Below are 23150 nucleotides of genomic sequence, written 5' to 3' on the forward strand. Positions count from 1 at the left end.
TTTTGTTTGTGACACATGCGAACTTTCAGGAATGCTGTCCTGTTTGTAGTAATTGGTAATTTGTAAGTCAATTACTAATACAATTGAAAGGTAAAATTTGAGTTAAAGTTATGTAAATGTAACTATTACTACCATTTTAATGATTCTAAATCAATCTTCAATTATCATCCATTATCACGGTTAAACACCGAAGCCAACTACTTGAGTCAAGTTTGAACACCCGTCCAACTACTCTAATCTATGACTTATATTATAAACTTTTCATATATGATAAAAAGATTTAAACTTTGTATACTTTAGTTTAGCTATGAACTTATGATTTCAGATTCAAATTTGAGCATCGATCCAACTATCCTAATCTATCATTCATACTATAAAATTTTAATGTATGATAAAAAGATTCAAACTTTATATACTTTAGTTTAGTTATAATTTGAGATTCAAGTTTGAGCATCGATCCAATTACCCTAATCTATCACCCATATTGTAAATTTTCATGTATGATAAAAAGATTCAAACTTTATATACATCAATTATGATTTTACAATTAGAATTGGATAATATGTGGTTCAAGTAAGTTGCAAGATAAACCAAATCACAACAATGAAATCTATTGATAAAACAAGGTGTCTATTCATTACCCAAATATGGCAATGCACACATGCGAACAAACACAAGAATGCATGCCCAAACTAACTGATTTTTTAGTAGTATTATTAACTCTGTTATAATGTAATATACCACTTAAGAATAAGGTCTTTTGACCAAACTAAGTAGTTTAGTTAAGGAACAATCTTGAAAGCTTTCATCTTATCAATCCACGAAATGAAGGCCTTCTCGGAGTTCCTAAATCCCAGGAACCCATGTTCTTTGCTCTTGTTCATATTATCCAGGGGAGATTCTACACTGAACAGAATATCCAGAAACCACCAGTGACCAACATCCTCTAATTTCGTAGACAACAACCCGTTTTCTCTCACAATCTGGTCCCAAACCGGCCCTTTCTCCTTCATCATCACCTCCAGATTGCTCCCATCAGTTCTCTCCTCAAATTCCACAACTTCCACCTCAAACTTATCCGCTAAAACTTCGCAGAAATGCTTCCATTTGAAGACATCTCCATTGCTGACGTTGAAAGCTTCGTTCTTGGCGGACGGGTCCACCGCCGCCCAGATTTCTTGCTCTGCAATCAAATCCGCGTCGGAGCAATTCGCGTAGCCGTCCCAAGCAGCTTTTAGCCCGGAGAATCTCAAGGGGACTCCTTCGTGTTTACAAATGGCGGCGTAGACGCAGAGAGATCCGACGGCGTTCATCAGGCTGTACGGGGAGAAGCCGTGGATTAATCCCGGCCGGTGGACCGACCATGTTAATCCCTCCTTATTTTTCGCCTTTTCAAACAGAATATCTTCGAGAGTGTAGTAAAAATTGGGAGATTCTAATCTGGGCAAATCCTCGTGGTGGGGAGTTTCGTGGGCTACTTTTCCGAACACTTCAAACGCGCCGTAATAGTGTTTCTTCCCCGTTTGCAGGCAAATATGATCCAAATCTGGAGAATTTGGGATTATCGCATTCAACACATTCCTCAACATTTTCCCGTTGACTTCACAGTTTTCCAGCTCCGTGGGTCGGTTCGCCCACGTCACGTAAAAAACATGCGTGACATCACTCAGCACAGACAGCTTGGAATAGGTATCTTTCTCGTCGGAAATATCGGTCTGGATATAGTGTATTGGATGATTAGAGTTCCAGGCGGGTCTGGGGCGGCGGGCTACGCCGTAAACTTTCCATGGGCCGCCGGGGGTGTCGGCGAGAGGGAGGATCTCGGCGAGGCTGTTGCCAACGATCCCGGTGACGCCCACGATTAGAGCCACGCTGTGGGGCTTCAGTGGCGCATCAACATCATCTTCTTCTTCAAACCTTTTCTGGGAAATTAAAAAACATAATCATCAGATTCTAGTATAATATAGTCTAAGACAAACACAATTATGGCTTCCTATGGCTTCCTAGATTAGGTTTTTAGTAGATTATTATTCAGTATCGTTAAACTATATTTAGATCTAAGGGTATGTACAAGAAACATACCCTGGCAGCGCCAATAGCTCCAGCCCACCACCAGCTCATCTTTGGGATGATTTCCAGGGAAAATGTAATGGTCTCTTGTTCAGAGAAATGGAAAGTTTCTGCAGGCTCTTATATAAACAATCAATCAGAGTGATGAGCAATAATATGTCAGCAATATGGAGCAACACCAATTAAGTTAGTGGGACAGTTACCTTAATATATTTTGTGTCAAGTGTATATGATTTTTAAGCTTTTGATCAATATTTTGATAGGTCAATAAATTAAAATATATGTGGAATAGCTAGGACTAGGGGTAGGAATAGGCCAGGTCCCTTGTAGGGGCCTATGGCCCGGCCTAATTAAAGCCTAGTTAGGTCTAGCTCGTTTAGTAAAAAGGCCAGGCTTGAGCTAATTTCAAAGGCCTATTAAACTAAACAGGACAGGCCTATATATATCAGGCTCGGCCTTCAGGCCTATAGGCCTGGCCTATATATATATGTGTGTGTGTATTCTAGTTTATACCTAATATATAATTTTTATATTTACAATACAATCGCAAGTATATATAATTACCAAACTCTAACCCTCCACCTCCAAAATCTCATTCTAAATTATGATTCAACTATAAACATTGCTGCTAATCCTACTGTATGTATTCTTATTGTTTAATTTTTTTTAGTAACTGTTCTTAGTGTTATAATATTTAATCAAATATCGCAACTTAATTATGTGAGTTGATTGTTTATTATTTATGATATTATATAGGATACCAAATAATAATACAATGGGACTTAGGTATTTTTTGTAAATTTTTTACAAGTATACTTTAAAGGACTTTAAAATGGAGGCCATAAATAGGCTCTATGATCTATTTTGAAACCTTTTTAAAACCCTATATGTTAAATAGGCTTTTAAAAAGGCTTCAGGCCAGGTCAGGCCAACCGTAGGCTCAGGCTTGAGCCTAAAAAAAAGCCTACATGCAGGCCCAGGCCTAGGCTCAGGCTCTAAATTTTCATAACAGGCCCAGGCCTAAATTTCTAAAGCTCGGCTCGGCCTAGCCTATTTCCACCCCTAGCTAGGACCATACAAAGATGGTCCAACTTGAAATCAATATAAGATATTTCAGATCCACAAGCAACACTGTTGACATTTGACAATTTTGTGGCGAAGATAATTAAGACTTGAGGGTCATTTGTCAACCCAAGTGTAAGCTGATATTTATATATATCATATTGTATATGAAATTGCCAATGGAGATTCAGCACATGTAATAAGGCCAACTGTCCCAAAGAAAGTAGATTGTAAACAAGAATATTGTATAAACCTTCCATGGGCCGCCGGGGGTACGGTGTCAGTTAGAGGGAGGATCTCGGCGAGGCTGTTGCCAACAATCTTTGATAGGGCCAAGGAGGGCTTTGCACTCTTCAACAGCATCTTTGATAGGGCAAAAGAGGATAATTCTATTGAAGCACAAAGAATCAATACCGTATTCACTGAAGCTCGATTTCATGACCTCTCATATAGAAAAGTCATTATATGTTATTTGAGTACAAGGTGCTTGGCGATTGACTATTTGATTATATATAAAAATTCTTTTGAATATATGACAATGCTAGTTGGATAACCTACATATTTTTTCAAAAATACTTAATTGATCTTAATTTCGAACTAATAAGTACATAGACTCTGCTTGTAAAATTACTATAGAAATAAGTAGTGAATTGCACAATATAATCAGCCTACTATACCTGTCAAGCATGACTACTCATTGAGAATCGTCAAACATGGAACATTCCAAATATTTTATTGTAGGTTAATTATAAACCCATCTTATTTGTAGCTACACAGCCCAATCTAAAAGTCTCAAGGAACAATCCTATGAGCTTTCACCTTATCAATCCATGAAACGAAGGCTTTCTCGGAGTTCCTAAACCCCAGAAACCCATGTTCTTTGCTCTTGTTCATATTATCCAGGGGACATTCTGCACCCAACACAACATCCATAAACCACCATTGACCCACATCCTCCAATTTCGTAGGCAACAACCTATTTTCCCTCACAATCTCGTCCCAAACAGGCCCTTTCTCCTTCATCATCACCTCCAGACTCGGCGCTTTCTCCTCAAATTCTGCAGCCTCCACTTCAAACTTCTGGGCTAAAATCTCCCAGAAATGCTTCCATTTGAACACATCTCCATTGCTGACGTTGAAAGCTTCATTCTTGGCGGATGGGTCCACTGCTGCCCAGATTTCTTGCTCTGCAATCAAATCCGCGTCGGAGCAATTGGAGTAGCCGTCCCAAGCGGCTTTTAGCCCGCCGGGAAATCTCAGAGGGGTGCCCTCGTGGTTACAAATGGCGGCGTAGACGCAGAGGGTTCCGACGGCGTTCATCAGGCTGTACGGGGAGAACCCGTGGATTAATCCCGGCCGGTGGACCGACCATGTTAATCCCTCCTTGTTCTTCACCTTTTCGAACAGAATATCTTCGAGAGTGTAGTAAAAATTGGGAGATTTTTCCAATCTGGGCAAATCCTCGTGGTGGGGAGTTTCGTGGGCTATTTTTCCGAACACTTCAAACGCGCCGTAATAGTGTTTCTTCCCCGTTTGCAGGCAGATATGGTTCAAATCTGGAGAATTTGGGATTACCGCATTCAACACGTTCCTCAACATTTTCCCGTTCACTTCACAGTTTTCCAGTTCCGTGGGCCGGTTCGCCCACGTCACGTAAAAAACATGCGTGACATCACTCAGCATAGACAGCTTGGAATTGGCATCTTCCTCGTCGGAAATATCGCACTGGATATACTCGATAGGGTGGTCGGCGTTCCAGGGGGGTCTTGGACGGCGAGCGACGCCGTAAACCTTCCAGGGGCCGCCGGGGGTGTCGGCGAGAGGGAGGATCTCGGCGAGGCTGTTGCCAACGATCCCGGTGACGCCCACGATCAGAGCCACGCTGTGGGGCTTCAGTGGCGCATCAACATCACCTTCTTCTTCAAACCTTTTCTGGGAAATTAAAAAACATAATGATATAGTATAGTGTAAAGACGAACACAATCAACACTTCAGTTTCTGCTATTACGAGGATAGGTTTCTGGGCAGATTATTATTCAGTATTATGAAATTATATTATATACAAGGAACATACCCTGGCAGCGCCAATAGCTCCAGCCCACCACCAGCTCATCTTTGGGATGATTTCCAGGGAAAATATAATGGTCTCTTCTTGTTAAGAGAAATGGAAAATATCAATCGAGTGACGAGCAATATATCTGCAATAAGGAATAGCCCAATCAAGTTGGTGAGAAATTAAAGTTTGGCTTGATAACCCTAACGTTTCAAGTACTGTTATTTTAGATCCACAAGCAACACTATGAAATTTGACAATTTGTGGCGAAGAAAGACCTGAGGGTCATTTGTCAACCCACGTGCATGAATAAATTCATTAAGCTTACCGATTAAATTCATTGAGGGATGGAAGACTTGAACCACAGGCTTTTCCCATCCACAAGATCAAGTGACATATCACATCAGAGCATCCTTATCAATGGAGTTTTTTCACAGTAATTGAAGAGTTTTTGCAAGTGTGATTAGGAAAGAAAAAGTGGGAAGAGATGAAAAAAAATAAAACAAAATTGATTTTTAAAAAAAATAATAATAAAGAAAGAGGTGTCAGCGCGCACGCACTGCTGGCACGCGCCCGCAGGGCGCCTGTGTTGTGCGCGATACTTCTTCTTTGATTTCCCCAAAACAATGTTACCCTCCACTCTCTCTCTTCCAACTATGCAAGTTACTGTTCCAATATCCACCCATTCTTCACTGATGGCCATGCTCTAAGTTGTGAAACCTTTTGAGCGGGTTTATAATTTCTAACCGTATTTGAATCACGGCAAACTACAATTTCACACTTCGAGCTTGTGCGAGCTCTAAGAAAAATAGCTAGAATTGAAGAATAACAATATATATCTCTCTGCTTGTTCATCTTCATATATACAATGGACCTATTTATATTAATTTACTAATATATATAATAATTAACCTACCAAAACTATACTAACTATACAAGGTAATGATATATCATGAAATACATAATTTTTCTATGCTAATTGAGACAAAATATTAACTCTCCCACTAATTAAGTTGTACCATCCTAATTATCCTACTAATTCTAAAAACATGATTAACTCTTCCTAATTAAGCTATATAATTACACTTGCCAAAGACCTTGTGCTCTAGTGGCACCCGGTGTCCCAGTTTACACTCCCACATAGATGATGGGAGTGGGCCTCAGTGGAGGTAATTGTTATTGTTGACTCTTTGTACTTCAGTAGGTTAAGAAAATAGCTATGAACAGATACTACATCATCATAAGTGAAGTGCTAGCAAGCCAGACAATAATCTTAACAACAAACAAGGCTAGGGTAAATGTCTCAAAAAGAGTAATTAAGTATGTGGAATATAGGAGCAAATTACAATTAGAGTGAACAATTTTTACAAGATTTTCCATTGGTGACGTTGAAAGTTTGATTTATGGGTGTCCTCAAAAGTAGAAACGTAATACTTTTTTTATAATTAAAGATTCAAATTCTTTTATCTATAGCTCATAACTTAGCATCATTCGTTTCAATGGTGATAAGTTAAATGAAAAGTCAAGAGTTCAAATCTGGTTAACAACATTTTAAAATATTTATACAATACTCGATTATACAACAAAGGGTGGGAATTGGGATTGGAGTGCGGGTAGGGTGGAGATATGGATTGACCCGTGTAACCAATGGGCTAACTCATATAACTCGTACCTCCACACGAGTTATACGTGCCGGATTGAAAATGGGCCGAATTGAAAATTCGTCAACCCAATCCGTCTAAAACACAAGTTAAATGGACCCAACTTGACGGATTACCTGTTTTGACAACTCTAAGCTAATTGACATTAATTTGGATACATGTATTTATATTGGGTCCCGAATTTTTTAATAGACAAACATGGGGACATTAGAATTTATAAGCCAAACAAAAAGATTCCAAAATTATTACATAAAGGTGATATTTTTAACACAAACACTAAAAACAAGGAATAGAACCACAACATTTGACTAGACTAATTTAAGGAACAATCTTGTGAGCTTTCATCTTATCAATCCATGAAACGAAGGCTTTCTGGGTGTTCCTAAACCCCAGAAACCCATGCTCTTTGCTCTTATTCATACTGTCTAGAGGATAACATATACCCAAGATAACATCCACAAACCACCACACTCCAACATCCTCCAATTTCGTAGGTCGTAGGTTGTTTTTCTCCACAATCTCATCCCAAACAGCCCCTTTCCCCTTCATCATCTCCTGCAGAGTAAGCCTCTCCCCCTCCTCAAATCCCCCATCTTCTACCCCAAACTGCTCCGCCAAGATCTTCCAGAAATGCTTCCATTTGTACACGTCGCCATTGCTGACGTTGAAAGCTTCGTTCTTGGCGTATGGGTCCACCGCCGCCCAGATCTCTTGCTCTGCAATCAAATCCGCATCGGAGCAAACGGAGTAGTCATCCCACGCAGCTTTAACGCCGGGGAATCTCAGTGGGGCCCCTTCGTGCTTGCAGATGGCGGCGTAGACGCAGAGAGTTCCGACGATGTTCATCATGCTGTACGGAGAGAAGCCGTGGATGAGCGCCGGGCGGTGAACCGACCAGGTTAATCCCTCCTTTTTCTTAACCTCGTCGAACAGGAGATCCTCGAGAGCGTAGTAAAAGTTGGGCGCGTCTAGTCGTGGCAAATCCTCGTGGTGCGGCGTGTCGTGCGCGAGTTTTCCGGACAGTTCGAACGGTCCCCAGTAGTGTTTTTGGCCGGTTTGCAGGCAGATATGTTTCAGATCTGGACAGTTTGGGATAACGGCGTTTAGAACGTTCCGTAACATTTTCCGGTTGATTTCACAGTTTTCCGTCTCGGTGGATCGGTGGGCCCATGTCACGTAGAAGACGTGCGTGACATCTGTCAGGAGTGACAGCTTGGATTGGGCGTCTTCCTCGGCGGAAATATCGCACTGGATATAGTGGATGGGGTGGTCGGCGTTCCAGGCGGGTCTTGCGCGGCGAGCGACGCCGTAAACCTTCCATGGGCCGCCGGGCGTGTCGGCCAGAGGGAGGATCTCGGCGAGGCTGTTGCCGACAATGCCGGTAACGCCGAGGATTAGAGCCACGCTCTGGTGCTTGGGTGGCGCGTCATCTTCTTCTCCAAACCTTTTCTGCACAAATCATAACTTTCAATATGATCCTAAAAATCAGTCTAGGCATTATCGCCTAAGCGTTTGGCGCCCATAGAACGTGACGATTTTCCTCCTAGGCGCTACTTTAGCACCTAATTCGGCCATTGAGTTAATTTATTCATTTGAATCGAATTAACTGAGTTAATCGCATCAACTAAATTTTGTAAATTTTTTTGGTTATATATATACTGCATTGTTTTTTAGTTAGCAGTAGGCAATCTAGGCGCCAGATGTTTCTTTGCTGATCAACTAGCGCCTAACGCTTGCAACTATGATATCATCACCAGAACCAAGTCTAGCCCGGATAAGAAAATGAATACAAGAAAGAAAGAAAGAAATAAAGAAACTTGCCTTGGCTGCACCAATGGCGCCGGCCCACCACCAGCTCATCGTCGGAATCTCTACGCAGATCACTGAAAGTGGAAATGTGTGGCAGATTTGTTCGCTGGATGTATGCTCCCTAAATCTTATTTTATATGGGGATGGTTGGACGTACTAACTGCTCCCTAAATCTTATTTTATGTATCAAACAACGTGAGGTTTAAGCTGTGATATGAAAATAAACTATACTACATACATACACGTTTTTATGTCTAGCCGGCGTATAGGAGATTCAAATCTTCTGATTCGTTTTAGTATCAAATGTTTATCATTATGTCAAATTCCAAGTACTTATCACTTAAGATGCAAGTGTTAGACTTGACCTTTTAAGCCTCTTTTGTTCTTATAACTTATTTGATTTATCTTCTTGTGGTCCTTTGTTAGTTAGGTCATAAAGTGATTTTCACTTAGAATGCACATTCAAGTAAGGTTTCACGTTTGATTTCTTGTGACAATATGTCTATTGATCTTATTGATTTGAGCTAGTCAACTATGGACAATTTAGATTGGTTTACCTTTTTGTGATCATTGATTTGAGTGATTTATCTTTTTTAATCATTGTCGAGTATAGTTACAAAACACATCACTAATGACTACGAAGCCTCTTGTAAATCAACTATGATACTATTTAATTTGACCACTCAATAGTCAAGAGTATGACCATTCAAATTCAGAAACAACGCATACATAATGAAATTTGTGGCGAAGAAAGACTTGATGGTCAATATTCGTCTACTCACGTGCCTGTATAAGGGCATTATTAAAGTATTAAGGTTACCTATGGGAGTGTATATCTAACCAATAACCACACAAGATTGAACAACGTAACAAGACTAATAAGTCACCAAGATCATTTTATTAGACTTAAGGCTGATTGTTAATGAATTGCACATTTGCACCATCAAAGGCTCTTCAAGGAACGATCTTGTGAGCTTTCACCTTATCAATCCATAAAACAAAGGCTTTCTGGGAGTTCCTAAATCCCAGAAACCCATGTTCTTTGCTCTTGTTCATAGTATCCAGGGGACAAATTCCACTCAAGATAAGATCCACAAACCACCATACCCCAACATCCTCCAATTTCGTAGCTTGCAAATCATGTTTCTTCACAATCTCATCCCAAACAGCCCCTTTCCCCTTCATCATCTCCTGCAGAGTAACCCTCTCCCCCTCCTCAAATCCCCCATCTTCTAGCCCAAACTGCTCCGCCAAAATCTTCCAGAAATGCTTCCATTTGTACACGTCGCCATTGCTGACGTTGAAAGCTTCGTTCTTGGCGTGTGGGTCCACCGCCGCCCAGATCTCGTGCTCTGCAATCAAATCCGCATCGGAGCAAACAGAGTACTCATCCCACGCAGCTTTAACGCCGGGGAATCTCAGTGGGGCCCCTTCGTGCTTGCAGATTGCGGCGTAGACGCAGAGAGTTCCCACCATGTTCATCATGCTGTACGGAGAAAAGCCGTGGATGGTCCCCGGGCGGTGAACCGACCACGTTAATCCCTCCTTTTTCTTAACCTCGTCGAACAGGAGATCCTCGAGAACGTAGTAAAAGTTGGGCGTTTCTAGGCGCGGCAAATCCTCGGTGTACGGCGTGTCGTGGGCGAATTTCCCGAAATATTCGAACGATCCCACGTAGTGTTTGTGCCCCGTTTGCAAGCAAATATGCTTCAAATCTGGAGAATTTGGTATCACCGCATTCAACACATTCCTCAACATTTTTCCGTTCACTTCACAGTTTTCCAGTTCCGTGGGCCGGTTCGCCCATGTCACGTAAAAAACATGCGTGACGTCACTCAGCACCGACAGCTTGGAATGGGCGTCTTCCTCGTCGGAAATATCGCACTGGATATACTGTATTGGATGATCGGCGTTCCAGGCCGGTCTTGGGCGGCGGGCTACGCCGTAAACCTTCCATGGGCCGCCGGGCGTGTCGGCCAGAGGGAGGATCTCGGCGAGGCTGTTGCCGATAAGCCCGGTGACGCCGAGGATTAGAGCCACGCTCTGGTGCTTGAGTGGCGCATCAACATCATCTTCTTCAAACCTTTTCTGGAAAAAAAAAAAACATAATCATCATATTCTAGTATAGTATAGTGTAAATTAAAGACAAACACATATGAGCAGCCTTAAATCTCCAGACCAATTGTTCTAGTCAGTAGAGGTGATTACAATTCAGCTAAGAAATTAGTCACTCTGACCCACGGTAAAAATACTGGGCTACACCCAAAAAGAAAAAAGGACAACATATATATATATACCCTGGCAGCGCCAATAGCTCCAGCCCACCACCAGCTCATCTTTGGGATGATTTCCAGGGAAAATATAATGGTGTCTCTTAGCTTGTTCAGAGAAAAGGAAATTAAAGCTTCTGCATTCTGATAAACAATCAATGGAGTGAGCAATATATAGCCTTCTTGAGTTAATTAAAGTGGCGATGATCTTACTTGATTTATCTTCTCTTATTTCTTTTGTCAACTAACATATATATATATACAATAGATTTTATCCAAAATGTACTACGAGTCCACAGTGGTCGGCGGCTTCCCAATAAGTTAAAATACATGTGAAATTGGACCATACAAAGATGGTCCTACTTTTTTAGTGTAATATATAATAAATTTCAGCTCCACTAGCAACTACACTGTATGAAATTTGATAATTTGTGGCAAAGACAAACTTTGAGGGTCATTCACTCATTCCTCGGCCCACATGCATTGATAATGTTGGGATTATTTTTCCACTTTTGTATCTCAAATATTATTATATTATTTTCATATTTAATTATTGGGTACGGTGGCTCGTTGTTATCTTCTTCAAATATTTTCTAGATAAAATATAATCAAATTTCTTTATGAACATATATTGCATTGTAACAAAGTCAGTAATATTAATTTAAAAAAAAAAAAAAAAACACTTGCCCGGGGAGCGCCAATAGCTCCGGCCCAACCACCAGCTCATGTTTAGGATTTATACACAAATTCTGTAGATCAGAGAAATGGGAAATTTTTTGCAGGTTGATAAGCAACCCAGGGAGTGGTTAGACCGATCAAAATCTTACACAGTGTATGCAACTAGTGATGTGAACTAATACTAAAACATGCAGACAAATATGGGTCCTACGTACCTTAATTTGGTTGATATAAATTTCCACAATCAACACTATAATTGGTACTTTTGTTGGCAACACCAATAATTTGTATTTTTGTTGGAAAAAAAAAAAAAAGGCGGAACAAGCTGCTTTACACGCGACTTAGTGTGTTCAATATGTGACCCCAAGTTTTGGAGGGCACTTCAATTTTCTTTCTCTTTTCTTCACATCATGTTAAACTCCATAAAAAATCAAGAAAAGAAAAATCATAAATAGGATTATTTTTATTACTTTTGTATCTAAATTTACAATTAAATCCCTACAATGATATTTTAACTCGCTTTCAAAAATTTGTGTACTTTCAAGTCATATTAAAAAAAATTATTACCTATCTTCAAAATAATAATTGAAATTTTTAAAAAAAAAAAAAAAACAAAAAAACAAGGGCAGCCTTTTGTATGATTAAAGTTTGCTAGCTATGTAGACCCTAAAAATATTTTTAAAAAATAATAAAATCTACCTCACCATGCAATAGTTTTACTATAAACTTGAGTCCATCTTAAAAGTGAACCCATCACAATTAACAGAATGTTTGGTATGTAAATTGTAAACATTTAACTATGAAAATTTAATATATAAATTATGAACATTCAATATGTAAATTGTGTATTTTAGATCTGAGTCCATAAAATAATTTACCCAGATATGGGTCACTTCTCCGCCGGAGGTGAGAAGGCGACTTCTAACCGGAGAAAGCGTACCTTCTCCGTGACCGCCGACCGTTCACCGGTCACTTTTTCACTTGAAATTTCGTCGGAGGGTGACCAAACCCTGATGATCTGTGATAGAAGGCCATTAACCAATATTTAGACCTCATTGTATTAAAATGAATTGTTTATGAGTGTAATTGTACATTTAAAATGTTTAGGGAGCTAATTGATTTGAGCTAATTGACTTTTCAGTTAAAGTTTGAGGATCTATTTAATCCTTTTACCGTTTTAATTTGGACCATTTTGTTAACTCTTTTTGCTGCTTCTACAACACTTCCATGTTGTTGACGAGAACTCAAGATATATATATTTGAGATATGATTTTTACTACTACACAAGTAGATTAGATTTCATTCACTCAAGCTGCAAAACAAACCAGATATATACCACGTTTTTTGTGCCTACATGAATTAATTGCTTACAAATGTATCTTTAAAATGGAGATCACAATCATGGACGAACCCAAAAGGTTCAAGCTTTATGTATTTGAGATACGGTTTTTATTTACCACTACAACTAGATATATAAGACTCCATTAATGTATTATTATTCCCATTACTTCAAATACATTACAGAGAGAAAGATGACATTTTTAACACTAACATGGTACACATACACACACAGACAAAGTCACAAAACTAAGGAACGATCTTGTGAGCTTTCACCTTATCAATCCATGAAATGAAGGCTTTCTTGGAGTTCCTAAATCCCAGAAACCCATGTTCTTTGCTCTTGTTCATAGTATCCAGGGGACAACCTCCACTCAAGATAAGATCCACAAACCACCATACTCCAACATCCTCCAATTTCGTAGCTTGCAGGTTGTTTTTCTCCACAATCTCATCCCAAACACGCCCTTTCTCCTTCATAATCTCCTGCAGAGTAATCCTCTCCCCTTCTTCAAATCCCCCATCTTCCACCTCAAACTTCTCCGCCAAAATCTTCCACAAATGCTTCCATTTGTACACGTCGCCATTGCTGACGTTGAAAGCTTCGTTCTTGGCGTATGGGTCCACCGCCGCCCAGATCTCGTGCTCTGCAATCAAATCCGCATCGGAGCAATCTGAGTATTCTTCCCACGCTGCTTTAACGCCGGGGAATCTCAGTGGGGCCCCTTCGTGCTTGCAGATCGCGGCGTAGACGCACAGAGTTCCGACGATGTTCATCATGCTGTACGGAGAAAAGCCGTGGATTGTCCCCGGCCGGTGTACGGACCACGTTAATCCCTCCGTCTTTTCCGCTCGCTCTAAAAGAATATCCTCGAGAGTGTAGTAGAAATTGGGCGCGTCTAGTCGCGGCAAATCCTCGTGATACGGCGGATCGTGCGCGACTTTTCCGTACAATTCGAATGGGCCGAGATAGTGTTTCCGGCCCGTTTGCAGGCATATGTGCTTCAAATCCGGGCAATTGGGGACGACGGCGTTTAGGACATTCCTGAACATTTTCCCGTTGGCTTCGCAGTTTTCCAGCTCCGATGATCGGTTCGCCCACGTGACGTAGAACACGTGCGTGACATCTGTCAGGACTGACAGCTTGGATTGGGCGTCTTTCTCGGCGGAAATATCGCACTGGATATACTGGATTGGGTGGTCGGCGTTCCAGGCGGGTCTTGGCCGGCGAGCGACGCCGTAAACCTTCCATGGGCCGCCGGGCGTGTCGGCGAGAGGGAGGATCTCGGCGAGGCTGTTGCCGACGATCCCGGTGACGCCGAAGATTAGAGCCACGCTCTGGTGCTTGGGCGGCGCGTCATCTTCTTCTCCAAACCTTTTCTGCAGAAATTATAATCAAAATTTACAATTAACAACTCATCCATGATCGGAACCGGAAAATTATCAAATTCCCATCAGAATCTGAACAAAAAAATTGAAACTTGCCCGTGCAGCGCCAATAGCTCCGGCCCACCACCAGCTCATCTCTTGAACTTCTTCTCTTAATAAAAATTGAAAGTGTTCTTGATTGCTACTTTAAAGAGTTCGATTTGTCACGTTAAAGAGTTCTGAATTAGGTTAGAACTTCGTGAACATGCTAAAGAGTTATGTCAGACTTTGTGAACACAATCTAGACCAAAATGTAGAAGCCTTGAAGTGTGAAAAGAGCTCAACACAAAAACTATATGGTCATGACAGTCAACAAATGTGGCATGTGTTATTTATTTAATTATTTAATAAGTGATAATGTCATCCACACAAAAACTATGACTACATGGTCATGTATCAGCCACAGATTGGATTGCTAGGGGTTAAAATTAGTTAGTACGAGTAATCCATCTTTTAGAGTTGATTAATGATTAATGATCAATCATACAGGAAAAAAACAAACATGATGACATGTTTAAGATAAGATTGTGCAGGTTAAGGTTAGGAAGATAACATACAAAATGAAGAATTAGCAGGGACATACATGCTAAAACCACTAACTTTCAGGAGATTGAATCCTTAACAGCATCCAGTTCAGGAAACATGGGGAAATACCCAGAGCCCAACATGGCAATATAAATATATAATGCATTCCTTGCCATTACATTACATGTGTTGTTAACAACTGGCATAGAATTTTGGAAGCCAAAATGAAGACCTAAAAGCAAAACTATGTTGGCACCCTAGATTCCTAAGAACATGTTTCTGCATAATCCATTAACTCCATTCCTCCTGAAGCACAATACTTAAAGAAAGTGGGGAGTTATCAATCCGGCAATCTCGAGGAACCCAACCTGTTCCCTTCCTCCAAAAATTTTCTTCAGCTCATCGTCACACACAATGACCTTCTTGTCTGCGGGATCCTACAATTGGGAGATAGAGAGGAGACATATTCAGCTCATGATGTTATATCTTAAGGCAATTTTATAAGCAAAATCATGCTGATAACTTATAAGTGTAGTATGTAAACGATGGCGATATGGTATCATACTCTCTTATGAAAGTAACAAACGAAGTAACTAGAAGCCTGCAGGCTGTAGCTCAGAGACTCAGAGTCACAAAAAAGGCTCAAACTTTTTGGAAACAACACTATAGCTTCAACCAATTTACAAAATAATGAATTATTCATTGGAAAATAAAAAATAATATATACCAAGAACACCTTTCAAACTAAATTGCCATCAACACTGCTTCAAAGATGTTATGCACATTCACATATATTAATGAAGTAATGAAATGAATAAACTGTGCATGCCTCATCCTGCATTTCAAGAAAGGACTATAGCCTGGCAACCACAACCAAGTTGGTCAGACTATTGGTTTGGTAATCACAAGTTTCTAAATCCGACTTCCAGTAGGAGTGGTCTATTGTACTTCTTGGTTTGAGCCGGTCAACTATGAGCAATTTAGTTGTTCTTTGCACCTAGTGCAAAAGTGGCTACAGGTTTCCCTCGTCACCCAAAAAAAAGGGGAAGGACTGTAGTTCTATTCCCTTAAGCAACTGGAAGCTAATTTAGGCCACACAACTTATAACAAAAGAATAAAAAATGACATTTTGCATACGGCATACCAAAATCATCAAATTAGCAAAGGTCTCATGGCTTTCTTCCTACATATTAATACCATCTCCATAGAGTATATCATTCCAAAAGCCTAGGGAAACAAGATGGTGCCATTATAGATGTTCCACAAGAATGAAATAAGTTTACAGATATTTCCAACAGTAGTCATAAACCAAACATGGACAACATGAAGATTGAAAGGGCATATCACCATATGCATTCCAAATATAGCCAAGGTAAATTTTAAAGAATACTTGAATAAATTTAAAATTTTTGAATTTTTAGTTCCAAATATTTAATCTTTAGTGTATAAACTAAATATTTTTCACTTTTTATGCACAGTTAGAAATATATACACACACACAAAGTGCCCAATTTCTTCAATTTTTCAAGCAATAGATTCAAAACAAAATATTTGTTGCCCTAATATCGAGGAGGGAGAATCGCAAATGTTACCTGAAGGTTATGCTGTTTAATGTGAGCCCAAACCTGCTTGACAACTTCAGTGCGAGGGGCCTCAGCAACGCCGCCGAGGAACGCCTGCATTTCCGGCGAGACGCGCCGTGGCTTCATGATACCTCGGACAGGGCTCTTCTTCGTCTCCGATGCCGGATTCGAAGAAGCTGCGAAGCTCACCGTACGCGCGGGCTGCAGGTTAGCAAAAGGAGGAGCCGCAAGCCTAACAGAAGACGGCGACACCGACGGCTTCAACAACGCCGCCGTTTCTCCGGTAACAAAGCCGGAAAACATCCCCAAGGACAGAGCCATTACGCCGGAACTTAGGATTGGATAATGTTTCTAGAAACTTCGGGAAATTCAAAGCGTTTGAAAATTATCAGAAACGCCGTGTTAAAATTGTGAGACGGAGAGAGAAAGAGATAAACATAGCAGAGTTTCAGAGGAGACGATGTGTTCCGCCCACTTTTGGGCCGACCCAAAATTATTGGCCCATACCCCAAACTTATAAATAAAGCCTTTGTTGCGAGCCCGATTCTTATGGGCTTAAAAATATATTATTTGGGCCAATCTAAGATGTAAATCTTATTGCAAACAAACTACATGTTACCTTTCAGGCTTTCACATTTCTAAATTTGGGCCAAAATGGCCCAAATTGTCCTTTAACTAAATTTCAGCAAAACAATAGACAAATAACTATATAATGGAATATTGGGTATCGGATTAGCCCAATAATCTAAACCAACAGATAAATTTGAAGCCTATGGAGCCGCTCAAGCAATGGCCCAACCCCAAAGGCCCAAACAACACAAGCACAATAGTTATGCCGTGGACCCAGGTCCACCTTGCAAGGTGGACCTAGGTCAAATACGATGTCATTTCACAATTTAAAATTTAAAAAAAAGAAAAAAAACGGCGTTAACGACTCTCCATCGCAACAGAATACAAACTCTACATTCACAAATTCTACACTCCACATTCACAATTTGAAAACTCCACATTCACACATTACAGGGCTATATGTTTAGTAACTATATTACCACTATTATGCATTCACACATCCAAAACTCTATATTCACAGGTTCTATACTCTATGTTCACAACATGGAAACTCCACATTCACACATTACAGGGCTACAAGTTGCTATAACTCTGTTAACTCTACTACAGATTCACACATTCATAACTCTACATTCACAAATTCTATACTCCATATTCACAATTTGAAACCTTCACATTCACACAAATCAGGGCTATATGTTCAGTAATTTCTTTTTTTTTTTTTTAAATAGTGAGACGACGTCGTATTGGACCCAGGTCCACCTTGCAAGGTGCACCTGGGTCCATAGCATAATTTGCGATATAATGGAATATTGGCCGTCGTTATACGGTGAACCATGGCCCATAATGCATGCTCACAAAACGGCACCGTTACATTAAGTAAGAGAAACGGTTGCCGTAAGTCGTAATGAAGCTCTGTAAAAGATACTACAGTTAATTTCAAAAGATACTATCTCACATTTATATTTATATTATCAAATGAAACTTTAGTTATATTGAAATGAAGGTTTAAAAGTAAAACAAAATACGGAGTAACAAATAAAAGGAAACAAGGTAAATAATAATGAGAAAATGACAGGGCAACGAGTAGAGGCCCTCTAGAGTAGTACTGTCAAAGTGGGCCGAAGCCCGCGGGCTGGCCCGCACCCGCCCCACCATGGGGCGGGTTAGTGCTATGAAAACGGCGGCCCGCAGCCCGCCCGGGTTGACCCGCGCGGGCCAGGCCTTTAATTAAAAAAAAAAAATTATATGTACTAAATTATATAGTATTTTATTTAACATTTTAATAATTTGATTTTCATAAATAATAATATGTTTTGAATTTTCTTAATTTTTGCATAGGTAATGATAGAGATGTTCCAGTTCGTGTTCCAACTGAATTTTCTGAAGCTTAGTGTGTTTTGGATTGATGTGTCATGACTCATTTGTGTAATGATAAACACTTGAATATTTATTTTGAACTGTAGTGTGTTTTGAACTTTTGGACTAATGTGTGTAATGGTTATGAACTTTGAATATTAATTTTTTAGCGTAATGTCTTTTTATCTTGTTAATATTGTCATGTGTAAGGATTACTTAATTTCACATAAATGTTTAAAAAAAAAAAAAAAAAAAAAACCGCGGGCCGGCCCGCGGGGCCCGCGAACCCGCGCGGGTGGGCTAGGGTTGGAGAACCCTGGCCCGCAGTCCTAGTGGGCTGGCCCGCCACAACCCACCAAAAATTAGGCCCGCGGTGGGGCGGGCCTAATGGGGCGGGCTGGCCCACTTTGACAGTACTACTCTAGAGGGCGACGGTGATAGGCAATATCATTTCAAGTCGTTAGTATGTATTATATTACTGAAATTCTATTTAAAAAAATTAAGCTTAAACTATATGCATATATAGTTAAATAGTGAAATTTAAAGATTTTTGAATAATGTTAATCAATATTTGTATCAATAATACTAGTTACAGTCATGTATGATGTACGTAATACAGAAAATTAATTAATTTTGTTTGCATATAAAAGTACTATTTATATATTTATTTTTAAATAATGGTATTTTAATTGTTATTATTTTTTAATAGGAGTATATTAAAATGTCATTATCTTGTCAATAATATTGTGGTTATAACTTATAACATCAAAATTGAAATTGCTGGTGATGAATATATATTCATGAATGCTTGATTTAAGGATGAAATGACATAATCTTTCATCTAGATTAGCTTGTTTTCTAAATAATTACACCTAGATCCTCACGTTCAAGCATAGATAACACTTGGATCCTCTAAGTCTTTGTATTATGACTACATACTTTAAAATATAATGATACCATTGGCATAAAATGACATAGATGATACATCAAGAGTATAAACTTTGGACAAAGCAATGACTAAGTGGGTGGAGCATACTTTTCGTATAATAAGATTACAAGTACAATTATTGTCTATACCATCTCAATCAAGCCCAATCCTCACACATGGTCTTCATATTACGGTTTACTTCTCTTGTATAACTTATTAGTTATTAGACAATAGCAGAATTTACCAGTGTACAATCTTAGATAATAACGGCGAGTTTCCCTTGTTTCACACTAAAAAAAAAAAAAAGTTATAAACTTCAAAAAATACTAGGGGTGGCATTTCCTATATAGTGATAAGTATGGGGTTTAATTAAATACAATAGCAACAACCATAATTAGGACTTGTGTAAAAGGCGATGTGTGTAATCTAAGTACTTAATTAGATTGTCTGTTGCTGAGGAGTATCATAATGGAAGTAGATTATAAAGGTGAATTGCTTTGCAAGCAATGCCCTTCCCTTCCCCATTATCTTTCCTTTCATTAAAATCAACGTCAACCTATCACTTCTTTTTCTTTATTACACCATATTATTATTATTATTATTATTTATTTCAACAGCCCCACCTACTCATTACAAGGGCTAGAATAAATATTTCTATAACCAAAAAAATTTATAGTTAATTACTAATCAATAGTTAAATCGATAGACTATTAACAAGAATCAAATTTGTGACACTCTAATACAAAAATCATGTCTCATTCACTTAGTCACCTATTTTAGGACAATCCTACATACATTGCTAGTACTAAACGGTGCATAGTACAAGCTATTTACTATTTTAAATATTGTATACATTCTTAGAAGTTGCTTTGAAAACATTGAGTGATAGGAGATGCAACGGTCAAAATTTCAGAATGACCGCTAATTGGCGATCACTCTGAAAGCATCCCATGCGCCTGGGGCGCGCAATGCACAAAACGCGCACTCTCTTGCTTTTTTTCTTCTCTTGCAAAAATTAAGATATTTGCCAGAGGAACAAAAAAATCAATGTTCATATTACTCAAAAACCATATATATAATTTTTTTTTTTTTTGGGTGATAACGAAGTAATAGTGTTGCTAATTACATCATTTGCATGATTATGTAGAAAATGAAAGAAATAGTGGAAAGAGACTAACTAACATCATTAAACTGAACAAATTAACCCCGGCCAGGTGGCGGTGGCGCCCGCCATCTCCACCAACCTGCAATCTGGCGCCAACGGAAAATGTCTTTAAAAGTTTGTTTGGTAGTCAGTGTTCATATAATAACTCTGTGAAATCGTAAGAAAGACTCTATCCATCACCTTTATGGTACTATACATTATTCTTTCTCATTTCCTAGATCTCAAATAGTTCATCCAAACAAGGCCCTATATATTCTCTCCTGGTCGCATTGTTTCACCACAAGCAGCTCTCTCTCTTCTGTTCCATTATCTTCTCTCCTGTTCTCTCGGAGAGAATAAGAAAGTTTGAGCCGTTGGATCGATTATAGCATTGTGATGATGGATTTGAAATGCGCTGCCGTGGTGGCATTTGTGTGCTTGATCGTGGCGGGAGTTGGTGGCCAAGCGCCGCCGGCTCCTCCCACGTCAACTCCGGCGCCGCCTACTCCTACCACCCAGGCGCCGCCTACTCCGGCCACTCCTAACCCTCCGGCGCCGCCAACTCCAACCGCGACTCCGGCTCCTCCCACTCCGACCGCCACACCGGCGCCGCCAACACCCACTTCTTCTCCTCCACCCAACACCACGCCACCCACGCCGCCGGCTCAAGCGCCGCCGGCTTCCTCTCCGCCTCCCGTCGTGACATCACCGCCGGCTTCACCGCCGCCAACTCCGCCGGCGTCTCCCCCACCCGTCACCACACCGCCGGCCAGCCCTCCGCCGTCAAGTCCTCCTCCGGCCCCCGCTAGCCCCCCGCCGACTCCCCCATCTCCACCGCCGCCAACTCCTTCCCCGCCACCTCCGGCAGCTCCTACACCTTCCCCTCTCGCATCTCCGGCTCCGGCTCCCGACCTTAAGAAGCCCAAGAAGAAGAGTCCGGCACCGTCGCCTTCCACATTCAGTCCCCCATTACCCCCGTCCGGAGCTCCGGCCCCGAGCCTGGGATCTCTCTCTCCTGCTCCATCCGCTACAGATCAGGTATTGCATTATAATAGAGTCAATAGTATTTTGAAAAAAAAAAAGAAAAAGTAATGACTAGTCTACAGGAACATATTCAAAACGGTTAAATAAACACATGAATCTCGTGCAACTAATTAACTACTTATGGCTTCATTTCATTTAATTTGCAGAGTGGAGCAGAGCGCATTAGGACAGTGAAGAAGATGGCGGCGAGCATGGTGGCGTTTGGCGCCATTAATTTGCTGCTACTTTAGATATATATTATGTGCGGATGGAGTTGCCATCAGGGTGATGATGATGGCCGGCCTATCTTACATCTATTTGATCTACCTGCATTTATTTACTTTGATTCTTTGAGATTATTGGAGCTTTTTGTATTGAGCTGTTTGCTTTTGAATTCATAATTTCATTCGGATAATAGACTCCATCTATTTTTAGTTATTTTCCATATATATAAATATATCCATGCATGCTTGCTTCATATATGTTTTTAAGACATGTATATCTTTCTTCGAATCCTCAACTCCAAGGCTCCAAGTTCATGTTTGATAAAACATATGCAAAGATATAAATCATGGTAATAGCTCCAGGTTCATGTTTGATAAAACATATGCAAAGATATAAATCATGGTAATAAAAAATAATTATGAACAGATACTGCATTGTAATAGAGTCAGTAGTATTCAAAAAAAAATATAAATCATGGTAATACAGATAGACACAGAGACTAGATCTTTGTTTATTGTGCATAATAAATCATTTGTTTTGAGAGATTCTTCCTGATATTTCTTCTCAAACACCATTTTGATACACTGAATTCGACAACTATATCTTATATATAATAGTTGGATACATCATATGATCATATTACAACCAAGCGTACATCATACGACAATAATAGAGCTATCAAAAATAGGCCAATTTGATCCGTTACTAATTAGCCAAAAACTAATCAAATAGGGTTGATCCATATGTGATGTCCGGTAAGAATGAAATTTGTTGTGGCCTCAAATGATCACAACCAAGAAGACACTATGGAATCATGGCCCATCAAATGATTAAATGGGCCATTATTGAAGTCTTTGACGGCCCATTTAATTCTTAGTAAGATGTCGCCAAGTTGTTATGGGCCCTCATCTCTTTCACACAATTGTTACTTGTTATACCGTGGGCTATGGTCATGACTAATACTGTAGTTGTGTTGAACTGATACTGCAGTTGTGTTGAAAGGAAACAACAGTTGTGCGAAACGGATGCCGTTTCATCCGTTTGGAACTGCAGTTGTGTTGAAAGATAACTACAGTTGCGCGGAACGGATACCGTTTCATCCAGTTTTCATTAATCAAAACGACGCCGTTTTGGTTGCGCACTCCACAGTATAATTTGCGTCTTTCACATCCAATATCTTCACGATCCTCGTCCTCAGAATGTCTCTCTTACTTTGTCTCTGAATGTTCTATTGACTATTGTTGTTAAAAACGAATTCTTAATGACATTAATATATGGAATTACGTATTACTAGTAATAGTTTAAGAATGTCTTAGTGTTAAGGTTATAATATTCGGGTGATCCAATGGGTTTGTGTACCATCCATTCTTGAGTTCTTCACTACTAAAATGAGTAAAATCTAAAGTTTGTCTATGATGACTCCT

At 39.9% G+C, this 23150-nt stretch overlaps 7 protein-coding genes and 1 long non-coding RNA gene across 8 annotated transcripts; 2 read left to right on the top strand and 6 right to left on the bottom strand.

Annotated features, from left to right (window-relative positions):
• Window positions 1-636: 636 nt before the first annotated feature.
• On the bottom strand, window positions 637-2155 carry LOC116032856 (3-oxo-Delta(4,5)-steroid 5-beta-reductase-like). Its single transcript, XM_031275593.1, has 2 exons — window positions 2083-2155; window positions 637-1922 (listed from the first exon to the last, which is right to left on the bottom strand). The coding sequence occupies exons 1-2, from the start codon at window positions 2119-2121 to the stop codon at window positions 783-785; spliced, it is 1179 nt and encodes a 392-aa protein (XP_031131453.1). The 5' UTR covers window positions 2122-2155; the 3' UTR covers window positions 637-782.
• Window positions 2156-3748: 1593 nt separating this feature from the next.
• Window positions 3749-5347, bottom strand: LOC116031692 (3-oxo-Delta(4,5)-steroid 5-beta-reductase-like). Its single transcript, XM_031273952.1, has 2 exons — window positions 5207-5347; window positions 3749-5064 (listed from the first exon to the last, which is right to left on the bottom strand). Exons 1-2 carry the CDS (start codon window positions 5243-5245, stop codon window positions 3925-3927), a joined length of 1179 nt encoding a protein of 392 aa, XP_031129812.1. The 5' UTR covers window positions 5246-5347; the 3' UTR covers window positions 3749-3924.
• A 1662-nt stretch (window positions 5348-7009) lies between these two features.
• Window positions 7010-8816, bottom strand: LOC116033644 (3-oxo-Delta(4,5)-steroid 5-beta-reductase-like). Its single transcript, XM_031276401.1, has 2 exons — window positions 8668-8816; window positions 7010-8295 (listed from the first exon to the last, which is right to left on the bottom strand). Exons 1-2 carry the CDS (start codon window positions 8704-8706, stop codon window positions 7165-7167), a joined length of 1170 nt encoding a protein of 389 aa, XP_031132261.1. The 5' UTR covers window positions 8707-8816; the 3' UTR covers window positions 7010-7164.
• Window positions 8817-9302: 486 nt separating this feature from the next.
• Window positions 9303-11141, bottom strand: LOC116033642 (3-oxo-Delta(4,5)-steroid 5-beta-reductase-like). Its single transcript, XM_031276399.1, has 2 exons — window positions 10953-11141; window positions 9303-10743 (listed from the first exon to the last, which is right to left on the bottom strand). The coding sequence occupies exons 1-2, from the start codon at window positions 10989-10991 to the stop codon at window positions 9610-9612; spliced, it is 1173 nt and encodes a 390-aa protein (XP_031132259.1). The 5' UTR covers window positions 10992-11141; the 3' UTR covers window positions 9303-9609.
• A 1864-nt stretch (window positions 11142-13005) lies between these two features.
• Window positions 13006-14645, bottom strand: LOC116033643 (3-oxo-Delta(4,5)-steroid 5-beta-reductase-like). The gene is made up of 2 exons (XM_031276400.1): window positions 14427-14645; window positions 13006-14321 (listed from the first exon to the last, which is right to left on the bottom strand). Exons 1-2 carry the CDS (start codon window positions 14463-14465, stop codon window positions 13191-13193), a joined length of 1170 nt encoding a protein of 389 aa, XP_031132260.1. The 5' UTR covers window positions 14466-14645; the 3' UTR covers window positions 13006-13190.
• Window positions 14646-14945: 300 nt separating this feature from the next.
• Window positions 14946-16885, bottom strand: LOC116031670 (protein TRI1-like). Its single transcript, XM_031273933.1, has 2 exons — window positions 16487-16885; window positions 14946-15331 (listed from the first exon to the last, which is right to left on the bottom strand). The coding sequence occupies exons 1-2, from the start codon at window positions 16796-16798 to the stop codon at window positions 15215-15217; spliced, it is 429 nt and encodes a 142-aa protein (XP_031129793.1). The 5' UTR covers window positions 16799-16885; the 3' UTR covers window positions 14946-15214.
• LOC116031672 lies at window positions 16063-17061 on the top strand. The gene is made up of 2 exons (XR_004100634.1): window positions 16063-16266; window positions 16373-17061. It is a non-coding gene; the product is annotated as an uncharacterized LOC116031672 (long non-coding RNA).
• A 3707-nt stretch (window positions 17062-20768) lies between these two features.
• On the top strand, window positions 20769-21979 carry LOC116031775 (vegetative cell wall protein gp1). The gene is made up of 2 exons (XM_031274080.1): window positions 20769-21516; window positions 21669-21979. Exons 1-2 carry the CDS (start codon window positions 20875-20877, stop codon window positions 21750-21752), a joined length of 726 nt encoding a protein of 241 aa, XP_031129940.1. The 5' UTR covers window positions 20769-20874; the 3' UTR covers window positions 21753-21979.
• Window positions 21980-23150: the final 1171 nt, after the last annotated feature.

This window comes from Ipomoea triloba, chromosome 10 (assembly GCF_003576645.1).
Source record: "Ipomoea triloba cultivar NCNSP0323 chromosome 10, ASM357664v1".
NCBI lineage: Eukaryota > Viridiplantae > Streptophyta > Magnoliopsida > Solanales > Convolvulaceae > Ipomoea > Ipomoea triloba.

Excerpts from the sequence above, each read along its gene's own strand:
- LOC116031670 (XM_031273933.1), bottom strand. The coding sequence starts at position 16,798 with ATGGCTCTGTCCTTGGGGATGTTTTCCGGCTTTGTTACCGGAGAAACG. Across the intron at positions 15,332-16,486 it reads TTAAACAGCATAACCTTCAG|GATCCCGCAGACAAGAAGGT; the intron begins GTAACATTTGCG and ends TCCCAATTGTAG.
- LOC116031775 (XM_031274080.1), top strand. The coding sequence starts at position 20,875 with ATGATGGATTTGAAATGCGCTGCCGTGGTGGCATTTGTGTGCTTGATC. Across the intron at positions 21,517-21,668 it reads CTCCATCCGCTACAGATCAG|AGTGGAGCAGAGCGCATTAG; the intron begins GTATTGCATTAT and ends TTTAATTTGCAG.
- LOC116033642 (XM_031276399.1), bottom strand. The coding sequence starts at position 10,991 with ATGAGCTGGTGGTGGGCTGGAGCTATTGGCGCTGCCAGG. Across the intron at positions 10,744-10,952 it reads GAGCTATTGGCGCTGCCAGG|AAAAGGTTTGAAGAAGATGA; the intron begins GTATATATATAT and ends TTTTTTTTCCAG.
- LOC116033644 (XM_031276401.1), bottom strand. The coding sequence starts at position 8,706 with ATGAGCTGGTGGTGGGCCGGCGCCATTGGTGCAGCCAAG. Across the intron at positions 8,296-8,667 it reads GCGCCATTGGTGCAGCCAAG|AAAAGGTTTGGAGAAGAAGA; the intron begins GCAAGTTTCTTT and ends TGATTTGTGCAG.
- LOC116033643 (XM_031276400.1), bottom strand. The coding sequence starts at position 14,465 with ATGAGCTGGTGGTGGGCCGGAGCTATTGGCGCTGCACGG. Across the intron at positions 14,322-14,426 it reads GAGCTATTGGCGCTGCACGG|AAAAGGTTTGGAGAAGAAGA; the intron begins GCAAGTTTCAAT and ends TAATTTCTGCAG.
- LOC116032856 (XM_031275593.1), bottom strand. The coding sequence starts at position 2,121 with ATGAGCTGGTGGTGGGCTGGAGCTATTGGCGCTGCCAGG. Across the intron at positions 1,923-2,082 it reads GAGCTATTGGCGCTGCCAGG|AAAAGGTTTGAAGAAGAAGA; the intron begins GTATGTTTCTTG and ends TTAATTTCCCAG.
- LOC116031692 (XM_031273952.1), bottom strand. The coding sequence starts at position 5,245 with ATGAGCTGGTGGTGGGCTGGAGCTATTGGCGCTGCCAGG. Across the intron at positions 5,065-5,206 it reads GAGCTATTGGCGCTGCCAGG|AAAAGGTTTGAAGAAGAAGG; the intron begins GTATGTTCCTTG and ends TTAATTTCCCAG.